The sequence below is a fragment of the Mobula hypostoma genome, chromosome 1 (assembly GCF_963921235.1).
Source record: "Mobula hypostoma chromosome 1, sMobHyp1.1, whole genome shotgun sequence".
NCBI classification, from domain to species: domain Eukaryota; kingdom Metazoa; phylum Chordata; class Chondrichthyes; order Myliobatiformes; family Myliobatidae; genus Mobula; species Mobula hypostoma.
This window is the reverse complement of record NC_086097.1, coordinates 188044311-188062983: the sequence shown is the minus strand read 5'-3', so window position 1 is coordinate 188062983 and position 18673 is coordinate 188044311. Positions and strand designations below refer to the sequence as shown.

General features: G+C 39.1%; 1 protein-coding gene across 2 annotated transcripts in view; it reads left to right on the top strand.

The window, feature by feature from the left end:
• Positions 1 to 18673, top strand: part of cnbd1 (cyclic nucleotide binding domain containing 1) — a 148491-nt gene that overhangs the window by 111727 nt on the left and 18091 nt on the right. For both annotated transcript variants that reach the window (XM_063061641.1, XM_063061649.1), the window contains exons 7-10: positions 8290 to 8424; positions 8534 to 8666; positions 14263 to 14372; positions 18016 to 18166. In XM_063061641.1, the coding sequence (XP_062917711.1) occupies positions 8290 to 8424; positions 8534 to 8666; positions 14263 to 14372; positions 18016 to 18166 (529 nt within the window). The remainder of the gene's footprint in view (positions 1 to 8289; positions 8425 to 8533; positions 8667 to 14262; positions 14373 to 18015; positions 18167 to 18673) is intronic.

Here is an 18673-nt window from a genome sequence, read left to right as displayed (position 1 = left end):
TACTGTGCAAATATAAAGAAGGAACCAATAAATAAACTGGAAAAAATGAATCCATCGACAGCTTTTTTTCCCCTTCTCTTACTCAAGGCTCTCCTCGCTGAAGCCTCGAAGATCTAAACTCTCAAATAACCACTTTAACACTAGCCACTCCAACAATATTACTGTGAGCAACATCTGTTAAATACACAGAAATTATTATGCTACCCAGGGAACAATGAGATATTATAGCTGATAAATTAGGTCATGTAATGCTGACTTTTCTATTGCAATGTAATCCACTCTTGATTTTATTGGTTTATTATTGCTGTCTGTGATTTAGAAACCTCATATCTAATCCTTTTAATTACCTAAACCTTTTCCCTCTGGTTTTAGAACTCTTCTGTTATATAGGAAATACACTAAGGGTTTCCTATTTACTCCATCCAGCACTATAACCCCCAAATAATTTTATACATTTCAATGATGTTTGTCTTCACTGTCTGCGTTTTAAAGAAATTTTTTTTTCTGCCTCCTATTCACTGCAATCATAGTTCTCCAGGACTGTGAATAGAACTGTACATAGTAGTCGTATCACAAACACGAGGAAAGCTGCAAATGCTGGAAATCCAAGCAACACACACAAAATGCTGGGAGAACTCGGCAGGCCAGACAGCATCTATGGAGAAGAATGCAAACAATGTTTTGGGCTGAGACCCATCAGTAGGACTTATTGAACCAACCAGAACCATCCATATTTGAAGTTTTCTCCTCTCTGTCAACCATACGGACAATTTTTATAACATCTGTTAATATCTTTATCATGCCCCTTATATTAAGGTCTAAATAAGTAATGTATCGCAAAAGCAAGTGACTAGTTACTGAACCCTATGAGCTGCACTGCAGGCTTCCATCACAAAATCACACATCAAGTATTATGCTTGCCTGCTGTCAATAAGCCATTGTTCGATCCAATTTGGCACTGTTTATTGAGTCCCATGTTTTTTTTTCACTTGCCTACCATGGCAGGCAGTCCAAAAATGTCAAAAGCCTTGCTAAAATCCATAGAGTCTGCATCCAAACCATTGCCCACGTTGACCCTTCTTGCTGCCTCCTCAAAAGATTCAGTTAATAGACAGGTGATTCCATCAACTAGGCCATGCTGACCATCCCTGATTGGTTTCTCTTTTTAATATTGAAAGATGTGCTCCTCCTAAAATGGATTTCAATAACTTTACAGTGAGTTAAAATAAATGACTTATCATTATTGGGTGAATCTTTTTCCTCTTTTTAAGTAATTGGGCAACATTAATAGCTCTTCTGTCCTCAGAGTCCATTCATGTAACCGGGGCAAGTAGAACACTGGGATGAGGTGATTTTTTTTTTCTGATAGATGTTTGTGAGACTTTGGAACTCTTCTTCAAAGGTTAATGGAGCATAGCATTTGAATTATTTTATGGCAGAAATTGATAGATTATAAAGAGGGTGAAAGAAAATCATGGCCGCATAGGTATGTAAAGTTGAGGTTACAGTCAAAAAATCTAATTAAATGACACAGCAGTTCTGATGGGCCAAATGGCCTGCACCTGCTAATTTATGGTTTTTATTTTTGTTTGAAGCATATTTCAGCTTCAGACAAAATACTAAAATTGCAAACAGATTGGTTCAGGCTTAAACAGTGGTCAGGATAAATGTGAAGTTGGTAGCTCAGTTGTAAATTTGTGGTTGTTGTAGCAAACCAAAACCAAAACAGTTGCCACTACTAGCGATCATACAGATTTGTTATACTTGCATGACATGCCCTCACTCCTGTAATGATTGCTTCAGTGATTGATCTTTTATTAGCAATTGGCAAACATATAAGCAACACACATCAAAGTTGCTGGTCAATGCAGCGGGCCAGGCAGCATCTCTAGGAAGAGGTACAGTCGACGTTTCGGGCCGAGACCCTTCGTAAGGGCATATAATCTTGAAGTGATGAAACTTAAGTGCACCCTAGTGTAAGCAAAGCAAATGCTTTGCTTACTTGAGTGTTGTTGAACAGTCAGTAAGAGATACGATATCTACCTATTAACAGCAGCTACAAACTGTGATGAAAAAAGCATGAATACATGACTTATTCCCTTCACTTTTACCACACCCCCATTCATAATAAACGTGCAACACAGAATACAATGCAGTTAGAGAAGTGGTGCATGGCTCCTACAGTCGTGTTTAAAGAAAGTAACATCAGTGTTCACAATAAATAATAGAAGGAAAATTCTACTTCTTTATTAACAGACTCCAGGCATGCAACAATGAATTACAGGTAGTTCTGGATTAAAATGAGTAGATATGTTTTTCATTGTATCCATCTGATTAGTGTCAAGAGATGGTGCTACAGAGTTAGGAATGGAACCAAGCAAAGATATTAACCATTGTGATGAACAATGAAGGGACATTTGAAGAGAAGGATATGGTCAGTTGTATCTAAGACTACAGAATATAAAATAATGGAGAATAATACTTATATTCTTTCGGGATCAAAGATGACTTGCTTCCACTCTGGTTTTGTGAAATTCTGAGCTGGCTAACATGACTGTTGTAGACCTACAGGCTCTTCCACGGATGGGGAAGGTACTGGTGATAGGTAAGTTGGTAGCTTGTGAGGTTTTGTGCCCTATCTGCTTCTATGTGCTTCCGATATTGTAAGCATTCCAATGAATAGTTCTCTGCTTTGAGCTTTTATTGGCCACATACTCCCAAATTTCAGTGGAGATGTTGCATTTTTCAAGGACCACATCCCAAAAATTTCCTCGGTCGACTTGGTAATCTATTTATATGCGAGAGCCTGGAAAAGGGTGTCTGCTTTGGAAGTGATATTGAGCGTGCGAAAGACGTGGGCTGTCAAATATAGCTGACTTAGTGTAACTAGGGCCAAGGCATTGGTGCTTTTGGGTTGGAAAAGATGGCGATGTTGGTTTTCTTATCCTTTCAAAGATTTTGCAGTAGAACCATTATCAATGAAGAAAAGACTAGTGTTAAACAAGACCACACCATTGTACTAACACTTTTATCATACTTTTGTGTATAATGTTGCATCTCTCCTCCAATGTACCGCCTGCAGAACTGGAGCTTATATTCCAAAATAATGTTAGTTGTACATCATACCATGATGACACATCCAAATCATGGTTACACAAACTTCAGTTGTTGAATTATATTATATTACGCAGAACAATGTTTGCACTTATGTACATCATCATGTAGCAAAAGAAGAGTAACCAGGAAACAATTTAAATTTGTCTACAAAGGATCATTTCCAAGGAAATGGGATTTCTGTAAGGAAAAACAACAGATGAAAAAGAGGACACCAATATTCTGACAAAATGGATAGATAGGTGAATGATCAGTTAAACTAGAAAAGGAGTGACAAAGTAAAAGAAACCAGAATGAACATTGGAAGAGGTTTGAAATGTAGAGGAAATAAGAGAAACTGAAATTAGGAAACCTAAAGGAACTAATGGAGAAAGCTCACATAGGATGTAGGATGAAAGAAGGAGTTATATTATTTCCTTGCAACTTTATTGGCAGAAACCCTGAAGAAGAATCACAAATGGAAGATTTTAGCTAACAATACTAGATTTCTCCATGACGATTGGAGCAGTTACTTGAAAAAAACCAAAACTGCTGAGAAGCTGAGTATGGGGGCTGACACTGTATGATGGGCTTCCAAATAACTGAGTACTAAGTTGAAAAAAAAGTACATTCAATCCTTTATTACGAAACCAGCAAAGTCGAACAATCTTAATATAATGTAATGAAATAAGAATAATAAGCATTCATTTAGTGTAATTAAACATAATTAGCAAAGTAATGAAATAAACAAAATTAATTAGTCAACAAAAAAAAATCATTACCTGGTTGCCTCTAACACTCAACAAGACTAAACTAAGACAAAGCGTAATATGTAACTATCTTAATATGCTTCTACCACACCCCCACTCACATGACAAATTATCCATAATAAACACACAACACTAAATTCAATATGGACAGACAGAAAATAGATACAAATAGTCATAGTCATAGTCATACTTTATTAATCCCGGGGGAAATTGGTTTTCGTTACAGTTGCTCCATAGATAATAAATAGTAATAGAACCATAAATAGTTAAATCGTAATATGTAAATTATGCCAGTAAATTATGAAACAGGACCAGCCTATTGGCTCAGGATGTCTGACCCTCCAAGCGAGGAGTTGTAAAATTTGATGGCCACAGGCAGGAATGACTTCCTATGATGCTCAGTGCTGCATCTCGGTGGAATGAGCCTCTGGCTGAATGTACTCCTGTGCCCACCCAGTCCATTATGTAGTGGATGGGAGACATTGATCAAAATGGCATGCAACTTAGACAGCATCCTCTTTTCAGACAGCACGGTGAGAGAGTCCAGTTCCATCCCCACAACATCACTGGCCTTACGAATGAGTTTGTTGATTCTGTTGGTGTCTGCCACCCTCAGCCTGCTGCCCCAGCACACAACAGCAAACATGATAGCACTGGCCACCGCAGACTCGTAGAACATCCTCAGCATCGTCCAGCAGAAGTTAAAGGACCTCAGTCTCCTCAGGAAATAGAGACGGCTCTGACCCTTCTTGTAGACAGCCTTAGTGTTCTTTGACCAGTCCAGTTTATTGTCAATTCGTATCCCCAGGTATTTGTAATCCTCCACCATGTCCACACTGACCCCCTGGATGGAAACAAGGGTCACCGGTACCTTAGCTCTCCTCAGGTCTACCACCAGCTTGTTAGTTTCTTTCACATTAAGCTGCAGATAATTCTGCTCACACCATGTGACAAAGTTACCTACCGTAGCCCTGTACTCAACCTCATCTCCCTTGCTGATGCATCCAACTATGGCAGAGTCATCGGAAAACTTCTGAAGATGACAAGATTCTGTGCAGTACTTGAAGTCTGAGGTGTAAATAGTGAAGAGAAAGGGAGACAAGACAGTCCCCTGTGCAGCCCCAGTGCTGCTGATCAGTCTGTCGGACACACAGTGTTGCAAGTACACGGTTCCGACAAGGATCATACAAGGTTCATACAAGGTTCCTACAAGGATTTTTTTATATGAGTTGAAGGCAAACATATGTCATGTACTACAATTGAAGAGTGGTATTAAATCAAAATAACAAATGAGATATATATACAAGTCAAATTATGAGAAATAAATGGAGTGAAGTCTTTCTCTTCATCATAGCTACTGAAAATGACTGTAATGAAATTCCCAAATTCTACAAAATTTCAGAAATATATCTCCAATAAATTAAAATTAGCAATGACAAGATAAAACTGTTCTAAATTTCTTACAATCCCAGTTCTCCTAATATGTTGCTAATATAATAAAATTAAATTGCTTGGCTAAGAAGTATGTAATATACAGTATATATGCTACAATAAGCATCCAATCCTAAGTTTATGAATCTGCTATAATTAAGGATACTTCAGGCTTCTAAAACCAAATTAACTACAGCTGCAACTGATTTAAACAATTGTGTGACAAATGAAACATTAAACATGTATCTTAGGTAAATGATATTTCTAGTGGTTCTTCTGTTAAGGATGAAATGATAAAGATTGATACTGTTTGCTGCTAAGCTCAATAAAAGCTATCTGCATGGAAAAAACGTTGACTGAATCAATACTTTTTCCCACGCATGCCTGTGCTGGGAACAAATAAGGGGGGAAAGTGTACTGGCATTACAAGTGCCAAGGTACATATATGAAAATCCTGTTATTATAAATATTAAATCCTTACACTCTCAGGTATGTCATTGGTAAATCATGCTAAGATCATTGATTTCTTTTGTGAGTATTTATTCATTCTGTAGGTATATGCATTGGAAAATAATACTGTGCTCACAGTGACACACGTCACCAACACATCTACATAGACAAAACAATCATCCCATGTATTTAAAAGAACTCTGAGTTATTTAAAGGGATTCATAGAGCAAGGATTTATTGTTTTCACTAGTGGCATGAGGTACGAAACAATGAGTGCTATTAAACTGCCATTAGTTGCTGCAGGTTTGTTTTAGGCATTAGCGACCATCAGAGCCTCAACTTCAACCAAGCAGCTATTTTATGCTGTAAAAATAGCACATTGAGAACATGAAATAGTAGATTTCAAAGAATTATGAAAGGGAAACATTATATAAAGAAATATCAGCTGAATATGTAACAAGGTTTCACATTAAAACTGACTTTTCAGACATTCATGAGCTGATTTGATTAGAAACTTTTAGGTGTTGAAGATGGAGAAACATCCAATTGATGTCATGTTTTAGAAATAAATGTGTAGATATGGAAGAATTTGTGTAACAATTGAATGATAAGAAATTATGTATCTGGAGTGTGCGTGGATGATTTAGTCCCCTGCAATATTCTAGTGAAGATTTGTCTGTGAAGTTGAATAATAGAGATATAGTTAATATTCAGTATGGACCACTAACAGAAAAACGGGTCTTAAAGGTGGGGACAAGATTTGTCTGAGTTATTTTGAATAGGCTTATGGGATTTGACCCATCTACTTAAAGGAATTTAAGGTAGTACAGTGTATGCTGATATACACACACTTTGATAATACATATTCTTTGACTTTGAAATAGAATGTGTAAACTATCTAAGGTGAAAACTTCAAAATGCCTCCCAGATTGGAAGATGAGTTCTTGCTCCATAAGCATATCTGCGATGGGTTTTACAGTGGTAATAAATGTTTGATGGTGTGGTGCAGTAGGAATTTTGACTGACGCCATTTGTTTAGAAGGAATATTAATTAATGCAGTTTGTTGTACAGTGAGTGATGCTATAGTAGGATATCGTAAGGCCTACAATAGTTGTTAGTAACTGATATGTTGAAGTATTCACAAATCTTAATGTACAATTTTAGATCATCAGATCCAGAATAGTTCAGCTCAGCTGACATTTTTTCGATTTGCAGACTTTTATGGCATGAAGACAAAATTTATGGGGCCTTTTCTTGATTTCTAGAAATAGAATGGTTACCTACCACCTTACAAAAGTCGGCATCAAACACATCATTCTTCATAACTTCTGCCATCTGCAACAGGATTCTACCACTAAGCGTATCTCCACCCCCCCCCCCCGGTTTTCCATGGGGATATGGGGATCACTCTGTACTTGTCTCCCTTATCCAGTCATGCCTTCCAGGCACTTATCCCTGCAAGCACAAGCGCTCCACCTGCCCCTAAACCGCCTCCCTCAGCATCATTCAGAATTTCAAAGTCCTCCTAGCTGAGGTGTCACTTCATCCGCGAGTCTGTTGGGGACACCTGCTGTATCTGGTGCTCCTGGCGTGGCTCCCTGTACATCTCTGAGAGCTAATGTAGATTGAGGGAACGACTTTGTCAAGCACATTTGTTCCGCCTACCACAAAAGGTGGGATTTCCCGGTGGCTACCCATTTCAATTCAACGTCCCATTCCCATCCCAACATGTTGTTCCATGGCCTCCTCTATTGCCGCAATGTGGCCACATTCAGGTTGGAGGAGCAACACCGTATATTCCATCTGTGCAGCTGAACCTGATGACATGAATATTGATTTCTCTAACTTTTGGTAAGTTCTCTTCCCATACCCTTCTCTTTTTTTCAATTCCTTATTTTGGTCCTGCCTCTCACCCTTCTCCGCACCAGTCCTTTATCTCCCCTTTCGAACACCTCCTCCTTCCCCTTCTCCATTGTCCACTCTCCTCTCCTATCAGATTCCTCCTTCTTCAGCACTTTACCTCTTCCACCTATCACTTCCCAGCTTCTCACTTCATTCCACCCCCCTTCTCCACCCACTCACCTGGTCTCACCTATCAGTTGAAGTTTGTACTCTGTCCCTTCTCCCACCTTATTCTGACTTCTTCCCCTTTCCTTTCCAGTCTAGATGCAGGGTCTTGTCCTGAAATGTTGACTTGTTTATTGCCCTTCATAGATGCTCAGTTCCTCCAGCACTGAGATTTCCAGCATCTGCAGTATTTCTTGAGTTAATAGAATTGTTCACCATACTGAAATTGGAAAGTTATGCTCTTTGAGTGGCTTGAAACAGATTTGATTATTGATGATTATGGTAACTCTCTATGATGTTCTATGGTTCTGTGGCTCTATGAGTATTCAGCAATAGCAAGAGGTATATATCTATGATGATGTTTATTTCCAGCTGAAAATGTAAACCTAGATTAATCAATGTGGTGAAGCCCAAATGTTTCTATTTAGATTTGAATTAATAATTCAGAAGAGTATTAATTCTTATTTTTATTTCTAGTTGTCTTTTGGAGACAGCTTTGGTTCTTTGATACCTATTCCAAATGACACCGCTCACAGGGTTTTGTCAGTACTTACGCAGGCCAACTGTGAACTTGTCAAAATATCCGTCGGACAATATGAAAATGTGAAAAAGGTGAATGTTTCACTCACTGACAATTGTTGGGCTACAAATGTGTTTTCTAAGTTAGCTATCTGAATAACAAAGTTGGTAAGACTCAAATTTTCTTCTACCTATATTGAAGGAAATATTGGTGCATAATTATGCATTGAAAGAAGAGCTGGTCCAAGCATGTCCATTTTATCAGCAATGGCCAAAACTGTCTCTTCATAAGCTGATTGAGTTAATCAAGTGGAAGAATTTTCCAAAAGATTATGGTAGGTGTCTTTAATTGTTTAATATACAATATATTTATTTGAGACAAGTGCATTCAACTGAATTATAGAATGGCCCTTTCAGCCCACTTTGCCCATGCTGACCATCTGTACTAATCCCATTTGTCTTTGTGAGGCCTGTATCTAACTATGCTTTAACAATCTAAGAATCTGTCCAAAACCCCTTTAAATGTTGTCATTGTATCTGCCTCTGCTACTCCTCTGACATCTCATTCCAAGTAACTACCACGTAATGTGTGGTAAAACATGCCACCCAGATCTTCTTGAAATTTTTCCACTCTTATATTAAACTTGTGTTCTTCAGTTCTAGACCCTTTGCCCCGGGAAGAAAATATTTTGACTATCTATGCTATCTATGCCACTTATAATATTATACATCTCCATAAAGTCAGACTCAGCTTCCTATATTCCAATGAGAATAACCCAGCCTATCCAGTCTCTACTTATTTGTACAGCCTTCCATTCTAGGCAACATCCTGGTGAATCTCTTCTTCACCCTCTGTTGCTACTACATGTATTCTAATATATAGGCATCAAAACTGTATACAATACTTCCCAAGTGCAGTCTAGCCAGACTTTTGTACAGCTGAAAAGTGACATCCTAACTCAATGCCTCAGCCTACGAAGGCAGACGTACCAAAAGCCTTCTTCGCTGCCCTGTGTCACCACTATGAACTGTATTCCAAAGTGCATCTCTGCATTAACATGCCTAAGGATCTTGCTATATGTTCTACCAGAATATGACTTCCCAAAGTACATTACCTCACACTTGTCCAGATTATATTCAACTTGCCATGCTCTACTAATTCTCCTGCTGATCTATGTTTTGCTTTATCCTAATTCAATCTTCTTTGCTATCTATCACTCCATCAATTTGTGTCATCTGCAAACTTACTAAGCAGACAATTTACATTCTTATCCAAGTAATCTGTACATATTACAAGCAATATTGAAAATTTACAAGGATGATTCTTGATTTGGAGGATCTGGAGTTATATGGAATGATTGAAGGACTTTATTCCCTGGAGCATAGGAGACTGAGGGGAGATTTGATAGAGGTATACAGAGTTATGAGGGATATAGACAGGGCAAATGCAAACAGGTTTTAGAGATGAAAGCTGAAATATTTAAGGTGAACCTGATCTTCTTCACTCAGAGGGTGGTGCGAGAGTGGAATGATCTGCTAGCGGAAGTGGTGGATGCAAATGTTTGGATGGGAGAGGTATGGAGGGATATGGACCAGGTGCAGGTCAATGGGACTAGGCAGAATAACAGTTTGGCACAGAGTAGGGATGCTTGTTTTGGTGATGTAGTGCTCTGTAATTCTATAACAAAGATCCAGCATCGATATTTGCAGAATGCTACTATTAGAGACTTCTTGTCAAGAAAACACTCAGCCCCTTTTCACAATTTTGGATCCATTTTGCAGCACATTTCTGGACTGGCCTACCTTGGCAAAAACCTTAGTGAAATCTGTGTGAACCTCATCTACTGTGGCGTCTTAATCAATTTTTTCAGTTTACCTCTTAAATACTCAGTTACATTTATGAGGTATAGTCTCCCTTGTACAAAACCGTGCTCACATCTCATAAGAACATAAGAAATAGGAGCAGGAGTAGGCCATCTGGCCCATCGAGCCTGCCCTGCTATTCAATAAGATCATGGACGATCTGTCCGTAAACTCAGCTCCATCTACCCGCCTTTTCCTCATAACTTTTAATTCCCCTACTATGCAAAAATCTATATAACTGTATCTTAACTATATTTAGTGAAGAAACCTCAACTGCTTCCCTGGGTAGAGAATTCCACAGATTCACCACTCTCTGGGAAAAACAGTTTCTCCTCATCTCCATCCTAAATCTTCTCCCCTGGATCTTGAGGCAATGTCCCCTAGTTCTAGTCTCACCTACCAGTGGAAACAACTTTTCTACTTCTATCTTCAAGATTCAAGATTCAAAAAACTTTATTGTCAATCTAACCATACATCAGCTCTGCAGGGCAGAATGAGACAGCGTTTCTCAGGGGCAGTGCAATCATAACATAACAAACGCAACACTAAATAATAAACATAACAATAAATAGTAAAACACAACAGCCACATGTCAGTTAAAATCAGTTATAAGTGTCCAGTACAAGTTAAAAGTGTCCAAAGCAGAGTCAGGTGGAGCAGCTATTTAGCAGTCTGACTGCCTGTGGGAGGAAGCTGTTTATTAGCCTTGTGGTTTTAGTTTTGATGCTCTGGTAACATTTGCCTGATGGCAGAAGAACAAACAGTTCATGGAGAGGGTGTGAGGGGTCTTTAATGATGTACTGTGTCTTCTGGAGGCATCGACTCTGAAAGAGGTCTTGGACAGAAGGTAGGGAGACCCCAATAACCTTCTCTGCTCCCCTAACCACCCTCTGCAAGGTTTTTTTGTCGACAGCACTGCAGCTGGAGTACCAGGTTGTGATGCAAAAGGTCAGCACCACTCTCAACCACGCCTCTGTAGAATGTAGTTAAAATGTTAGTGGGGAGTGATGCTTGTTTAAGCTTCCTCAGAAAGTGCAATCTCTGCTGGGCCCGTTTCACAATCCCAGTGGTGTTCCTGGACCAAGTAAGATTGCCCGAGATCTGCACCCCAAGGAACTTGATGTTTTCCACTCTCTCCACTGTGGAGCTGCTGATGCTGAGGGGTGTGTGCTCAGGCTGAGACCGTCTGAAATTGATGATCATCTCCTTGGTTTTGGTGACATTAAGCATCAAGTTGTTATCCCTGCACCAGCTCTCTAGGTGTTTGACCTCCTCCCTGTACATAGTTTCATCATTTTTGCTGATGAGCCCCACCATTGTGGTATCATCTGCAAATTTAATGATCAGGTTCTCATTGAATCTGGCTTCACAGTCATGTGTTAGTAGTGTAAACAGCAATGGGCTAAGCACACAGCCTTGTGGGGATCCAGTGCTCAGTGTGATGGAGTCAGAGATGTTCCTGCCAACATGGACTGACTGTGGTCTCTCTGTCAAGGAATCCAGAATCGAGCGACACATGGCAGTGCTAAGGCTAAGCAGCGACAGTTTCTCCACTAGTCTCTGCGGGATGATGGTATTGAATGCTGAACTGAAATCAATGTACAGGATTCTGGCATAAGTGTCTTTGTTGTCCAAGTGAGAGAGGGCTGTGTGCCGTGTGATGGATATTGTGTCCTCCGTAGAGTGATTTGGACGATAAGCAAACTGTAGAGGATCCAGTGATGAGGGGAGGCTGGCTGTGATATGAGGCTTGACAAGCCGTTCAAAACATTTCATCACTATGGGGGACAGGGCAACGGGATGGTAATCATTCAGACAGGCTACAACTGATTTCTTTGCTACAGGGATGATTATGGAGATTTTGAAGCATCTGGGGACAATGGCTTGACTAAGGGAGATGTTGAAAATGTCTGTCAGGACATCTGCTAATACATCAGCACATTCCTTGAGCACACATCCAGGGTTGTTGTCGGGACCTCCCGCTTTCTTGGGTTGACCCTGGCACCGTGTTTGCTCTGGATCAACGATTGGAACCGGCTGGTCAGATGGTTAAAAGGGACTGGCTCTCCCCCTTGCTGTAGTGTTTGATGCTTTGAAGCGGGCAAAGAAATTGTTAAGCCTGTCTGGTAGAGGGGTGTCGCTGTCATCAGTTTTCTGCCTGGTCTTGTAGTCTGTCAGAGCTTTAATTCCCTGCCACATCCATCTGGTGTCACCTGTGTCACAGAAGTGTCCATGTATTTTGCCCGTGTAGGCCTTTTTTGCTTTCCTGATCCCGAGTGAAAGTGCAGACCTGGCTGAGCGAAGCGCACTCCTGTCCCCCGATCTGTAGGCTGTGTCACGGGCCTTCAGTAGTGAACACACCTCTGTTGTCATCCATGGCTTTTTATAACCACGTGCGGTGAAGGTTTTTATCACAGTGACATCACATATTTCCTTGGCCCCATATAGGTCTTTGGTCCCTGAGGTAACCTCCTTTTCTTACTTTTGATTTATTAGTTTGAAGAAACCTGTAATTTGGTCCTGTAGCACTCATTGTAAGGATGATAAAGGTGTTGATTTGTTTCAAATTTTTGAGTGTGATGTAGCCTTGCACATTTATGGTGCATTTAATGGACTGTAGCTCAGGCAGATATCCTACCATCACATATGTGGAGTAACCGGATTGTGACATTAGTCTCATTGTAATCATGATTTAGTGCTTGCAGTGTCAAATCAGATCAATTATGCACTGGTACTTTGTTCAGTTTGCACAGGAGTCCATGATTTAACTGCAGGCAGGAATTCTTCTCCACCCACTGGTAAAGTGACTGCTTTTATAAATTACTGTCATTTGGTTGAGAATAGCACATCATGAACATATTGCTCAAATGTGAAACTGCAGTTGAAAACCTACAGTGAATGAAGCAGAATGCATTTTCCCATTTCTATTCTAACATCATTTCCTGTACTCTACACATTGCGCAGTAATTCCAGTAATCCTTGGTTGGGTTCAGTGGTCACCTCCCCTTTAAAAATTGTGGAATGCATTAATGAGGATGGCAATACACCTGGTTGCTCCACACTTCACTAAGCTCTGGTTGGCCACTTAGTTGTGCTTATCATTCTACTCACCAAGATTTTGCATTGGAGTGAAAAGTCTCTATCTTCAGGTTCTTTCATGCAACCTTTAAACCTGTTGGTGCCACATTACCTGTGCATCCATAAAATTTTAGTATTTATACTCATGCATGGCTATGGATTTATAATTTTATCTGTCAATGTACAGGTCCTCCCAGGTTAGGGCAAAGTTCCATTTCTGTGAACTGTTTGTAACTCCACACAATTTGCAAATTGGAAATGTGTCCACAAGTCAAAATCCCAGTGGTAGGAAGATGCCTTCAGACCTGCAGCACCTGGCAAATCTATGTCATTGGTCTCCAAATACTTGTTTCGTATGTACAGACTGTACCACAGTTAGAAATTCACATCCTGGGGAGGACTGAAATGTTAACTCACTTATTTTAAATGATAGTTCTCAGTATTAAAACAAATATTAAATTAAACTGCTGGTGAAGCATGCGAAATTATTCACAATATATTAAAATTATTAATCTCTTCAGATAATTATAACAATTGATTAAATATTTAATTTTACAAACTCATCTTTTTATCAGCATGTAAAACAGTGGATTCCAGTTATTTCGGACACATTGGAACCAGTATATTTTTCCCCAGTTACCTGAAGTTTCATGAAAATAGTTCATAGAGCTAAAGGCAATTAAAAATAGAACAGAAAAGACTTTTCATTATCAGCAGGTGGAGTTGCAGTTGTGGAGAAAGAAACAGTGAATATTTCAAGTTTGACTTTGAATGAGTAATGATGAGAGGTCATTGACTTGTAAGGTTGTTAACTCTGTCTCCTACAAGTGCCACCTGATCTTAAAAAGTACCTCCAACACTTTTTACTTTTCTTGCGGATTTGAAGATTCTGCACTATTGTTTCATATATCTTTTAGTAATAATTTTACCTGCTGGAAAATAAAGTATCTGAACTGCTTAATACTTTTATCTTTTACCTTTTACTTTCAGTTATAGTAAAAGAAGGTGAAATCAGTTCATTTGTAGGATACATAAAGTCTGGCCAGTGCAACATTTTCAAAGACATAGAAGGCCTGGTGAACCTTCCACTTGGAAAAACGGTAAAACATTTGATAAATTGTAATTTATTAAGTCGGATTATACAAACTCGAGTGCATTTTATTATTATTATTATTCACTCTATGTAATGGATATACATTGTAAGATCTGTAATTATTTCACTTAGTATATTTCCAAATATTCAGGAATCAAATGCATGCAAACCCAGGAAGACAGAAGAGACTGTAGAAACTGTACTCTGGAGCAACAAACAATCTGCTGGGTGAACGCAGTTGGTCAGGCAACGTCTGTAGGAGGAAAGCAATTGATGACATTTTGAATTGAAACTGTGCTTCGAGTCAGAAACGTCAACTACTCATTTCCTGCCATTGATGCTGCTTGACTCACTGAGTTCCTACAGCAATTTTTTTTTACTATTGTAAAAAGATATGCCAGAAAAAATCTGGATACAAATTAACTTAAGTGAAATGAAAACAAAAGTTATGGTAATTAAAATGCAAGTCCTGAAAAAAGGTCTTGACCTGAAATGTTGACTGTTTACTATTTTCCATAGATGCTGCTCGACCTGCTGAATTCCTCCAACATTTTGCATCTGTTGTAGTGAAATTCTTTCTCTTTAGATTTCTTCTGAAGTAGTCACAATCTTGTAAGGTTGTGAGCAAACTGATTTCCTGTTATAGCAATCAGCTTGATGCCTTAACAGTAACTTTTTTTTGTTGTCACGCCTTGGTAAATTTATCCCATGATGTTACATTGCTTAGGAATGATTGTAAGTTCCCATGCTTGGGCCAAAATATGGTCTAAAGAATCAATCATGACATCTTGAACAACTGTTAGATTTTCTATTGATAGTTTAAATCAGCCTCCAATTTTTAATTTAGCACAATGGCTGGATTTAGTAGGAATTACGCATATTAATACCTCAGCTTTGGATGTATCTAATGTATCAACTACAGGTATATAGTTCTTCAGAGCCTGGTCATCTTGCCTCTTCTGGTCAAGAAAGTTAAATATGATAGATTGTTAAGATGCAACAGCAAAGTTTTATAGTGCACACAGTGAAACAGAACATTTTAGTTAAATTCAAATAAAGGAATATATGAATTAGGAGCAGGAATAGATTACTCAACCCCAGCTCTGCTCTTTAATGAGATCATGACTGAAATGATTATATCTCAACTCTGCATTCCTTTCAACCTGTTATAACTTCCACAGCCTCACCAATTAAGAATCTATTTCACTCTGCCTTAAAAGTATTCAAGGGTTCTATTTCCATCACCACTTGAGAACCAGAATTCTGAAGACTGTTGACTCTCTCAAAGAGGGGAAAGAAAACTACTTCATCAATTATTTAATGATGACCCATATATATTTCAACAGTGTTCCCTGGAAACATACTCTTCATTTTACCCCTCAAGGTGTTGAAAATTCCATTCAAGTTCTCTCAGTTTTCTGGCCTTTCCTCATATAGTACATCCCTTTTTCCAGGTATTGAATTGCTTACATTGTTTACCCAAATAAGGAAATCAATTCCATTTATAATATTTCAGATGAGGTCTCACAATACCCTATATAAGTTGAGCACTGCCTCCCCATCTTTGAGTTCAAGTCCCCTAGTAATAAACTATAACATTTTGCAGCTTTCCTAATTACTTGCTGTGCTTGTATTATAGTCTTTTGCAAAGTGTGCATCAGAATACCAGATCTCCAGATCCCTCTGCATCTCAGAGTTCTGCATTCTCTCTCCATTTGGATATTATACTTTTTTTCCTGTTAAAATGGGCAATTTCTCCCATTACCACATTTACTAGACCACTATTTATTATTTCCCCACTAACCAGCATATCTTCATCCACTATGTTCTGCTTATTTACTCAGCACATCTGTGATCAGAGTGCAGAGTAAATAATTCTGCCTTTAATAAATGTAGGTCACTTTAGTAATATCTACACATCATATATACAGTGCCTAGAAAAAGTTTCCCCCCAAAAAATATTGTTTCACAACATTGAGTCACAGTGGATTTAATTTGGCTTTTTTTGACACCGATCAACAGAAAAGACATTTTCATGTCAAAGTGAAAACCGATCTTAACAAAGTAATCAAAATTAATTACAAATATAAGACACCAAAATAATTGATTGCGTAAGTATTCACCCCCTTGGCTGGTGCAGCCAGTTGGTTTTAGAAGTCACATAATTAGTTAAACTGAGATCACTGTGTGCAGTCAAGGTGTTTCAATTGATTGTAGTAAAAATACACCTGTATCTAGAAGGTCCAGCTGCTGCTGAGTCTGTATCCTGGCAAAAATTACACCATAAAGACAAAAGAATACTCCAATCAACTTCGTGGAAAAGGCTATTGAAAAGCACAAGTCAGGAGATGGATACAAGAAAATTTCCAAGTCACTGAATATCCCTTCCCATTCCAACATGTCAATCCATGGCCTCCTCTACTATTGCGATGAGGCCATACTCCGGTTGGAGGAGCAACACCTTGTCTTCCATCTAGGTAGCCTCCAACCTGATAGCATGAAAATTGATTTCTCGAACTTACGGTAATGATCCCCCCCACCCCTTCTTCATTCTCCATCCCCTTTACCCTCTCTCACCTTATCTCCTTGCCTGCCTATTGCCTCCCTCTGATATTCCTCCCCTTTTTCTTCCTTCCATGGCCTTCTGTCCTCTCCTATTAGATTCCCCCTACTGCAGCCCTGTACCTCTCTCACCAATCAACCTCCCGGCTCGTTACTTCACCCCTCCCCCCTCCAGGTTTCACCTATCACCTTCCCCCCACCTTCTAACTCTGACTCACATCTTTTTTCCACCAGTCCTGATGAAGGGTCTTGGCCTGAAACACCGACTGTAGTCTTTTCCATAGATGCTGCCTGGCCTGCAGAGTTCCTCCTGCATCTTGTGTGTGTTGCTCAGGTTTCCAGCATCTGCAGATTTTCTCATTTGTTTATATTGCCCACCAATGTTATTTGGGCTTGAATGACTAAGGTAATGTAAAGCTTGGGAATTATCCTATACCTAAATATTCTAGGCCCAGATATTTGCACTGAATTTCATGGAGCACCATTTTAAGTAGAACTTGCATCTATATCACTTTGGTCAGAGATGTTCTGGCTTGTGGAGTGGAGTATCAAGTTGCACTTTTCTCTACCAGGCAGATGGTACTACAGACAAAAGGAGTACGTCAAATCTATATGAAGTGTAGCCCAAACAACAGGAATTCTGCAGCTGCTGGAAATTCAAGCAACACACATCAAAGTTGCTGGTGAACGCAGCAGGCCAGGCAGCATCTCTAGGAAGAGGTACAATCGACGTTTCGAGCCGAGACCCTTCGTCGGGACTCACAAAGGGTCTCGGCCTGAAACGTCGACTGTACCTCTTCCTAGAGATGCTGCCAGGCCTGCTGCGTTCACCAGCAACTTTGATGTGTATTGCTTGAAGTGTGGCCCAGTTAGGACACCAGATGTGTAATTTGGCTGACCTCTATAAAACTTCAATTTCTTTTAATGGGGCTAATAGAGGCTCATTTCTGTGTATTTTGGGCTGGCAGTCCTGGATGTCTTATCAGTGTTGGGCTTTATTTCTGACTTATTTTATTCACTCAGTTTCAGCCTGAAATGTCACTTGTTTTGTGTCATTTAAGTTGATTTTTACATCATTTTCTTGCTAGGTAAGTGAATTGAAGCAAGTTATCATGGGAAAACTTGGAGAAAATGAATCTTTTGGAGAGATCAGCATTCTTCTTAAAAAACCCTTCACCTGTTCAATTATCACAGCAACGAAAGTTGAACTTGGAGTTATTTCAGATCATGATTTGTTAGGTAATGGTCAAAAACTCTTTACCTTAATTTACTGAATACACTGATGTATTGCTTTGGCAAGACACTACCAGCTAGATTGTGGATAGTTTTGATATTCTTATTGAAATAAGGGTTCACTTTGCATATATTGAAAGCAATGAAGATTCATTCAATTAGTTTGCCTTACAAAGAGAGAATGAGTAGATTGGAACTCTATAATCTCTAGACTGACTTTTGGGATAGCTGTTATATGAAGAGAGATTGGGTCGATTTATTGGAGTTTAGAAGAATGAGAGGCGATCTCATTGAAACAATTCTTGAAGGGTTTGACAAGCTAAATGCAGGGAAGTTATTTCCATTGCTTAGAAGCCTAAGACAAGGTGGCACAGTTGAGAATAAGGAATTAACCCTTTAGGACTGAGATGTAAAGATATTTCTTCACTTAGAGGGTGGTGAACCTTTGGAATGTTCTTCACCAGAAACCCAGTTATTATGATCATTCAAAACACAGATGAGAGATTTCTGGAC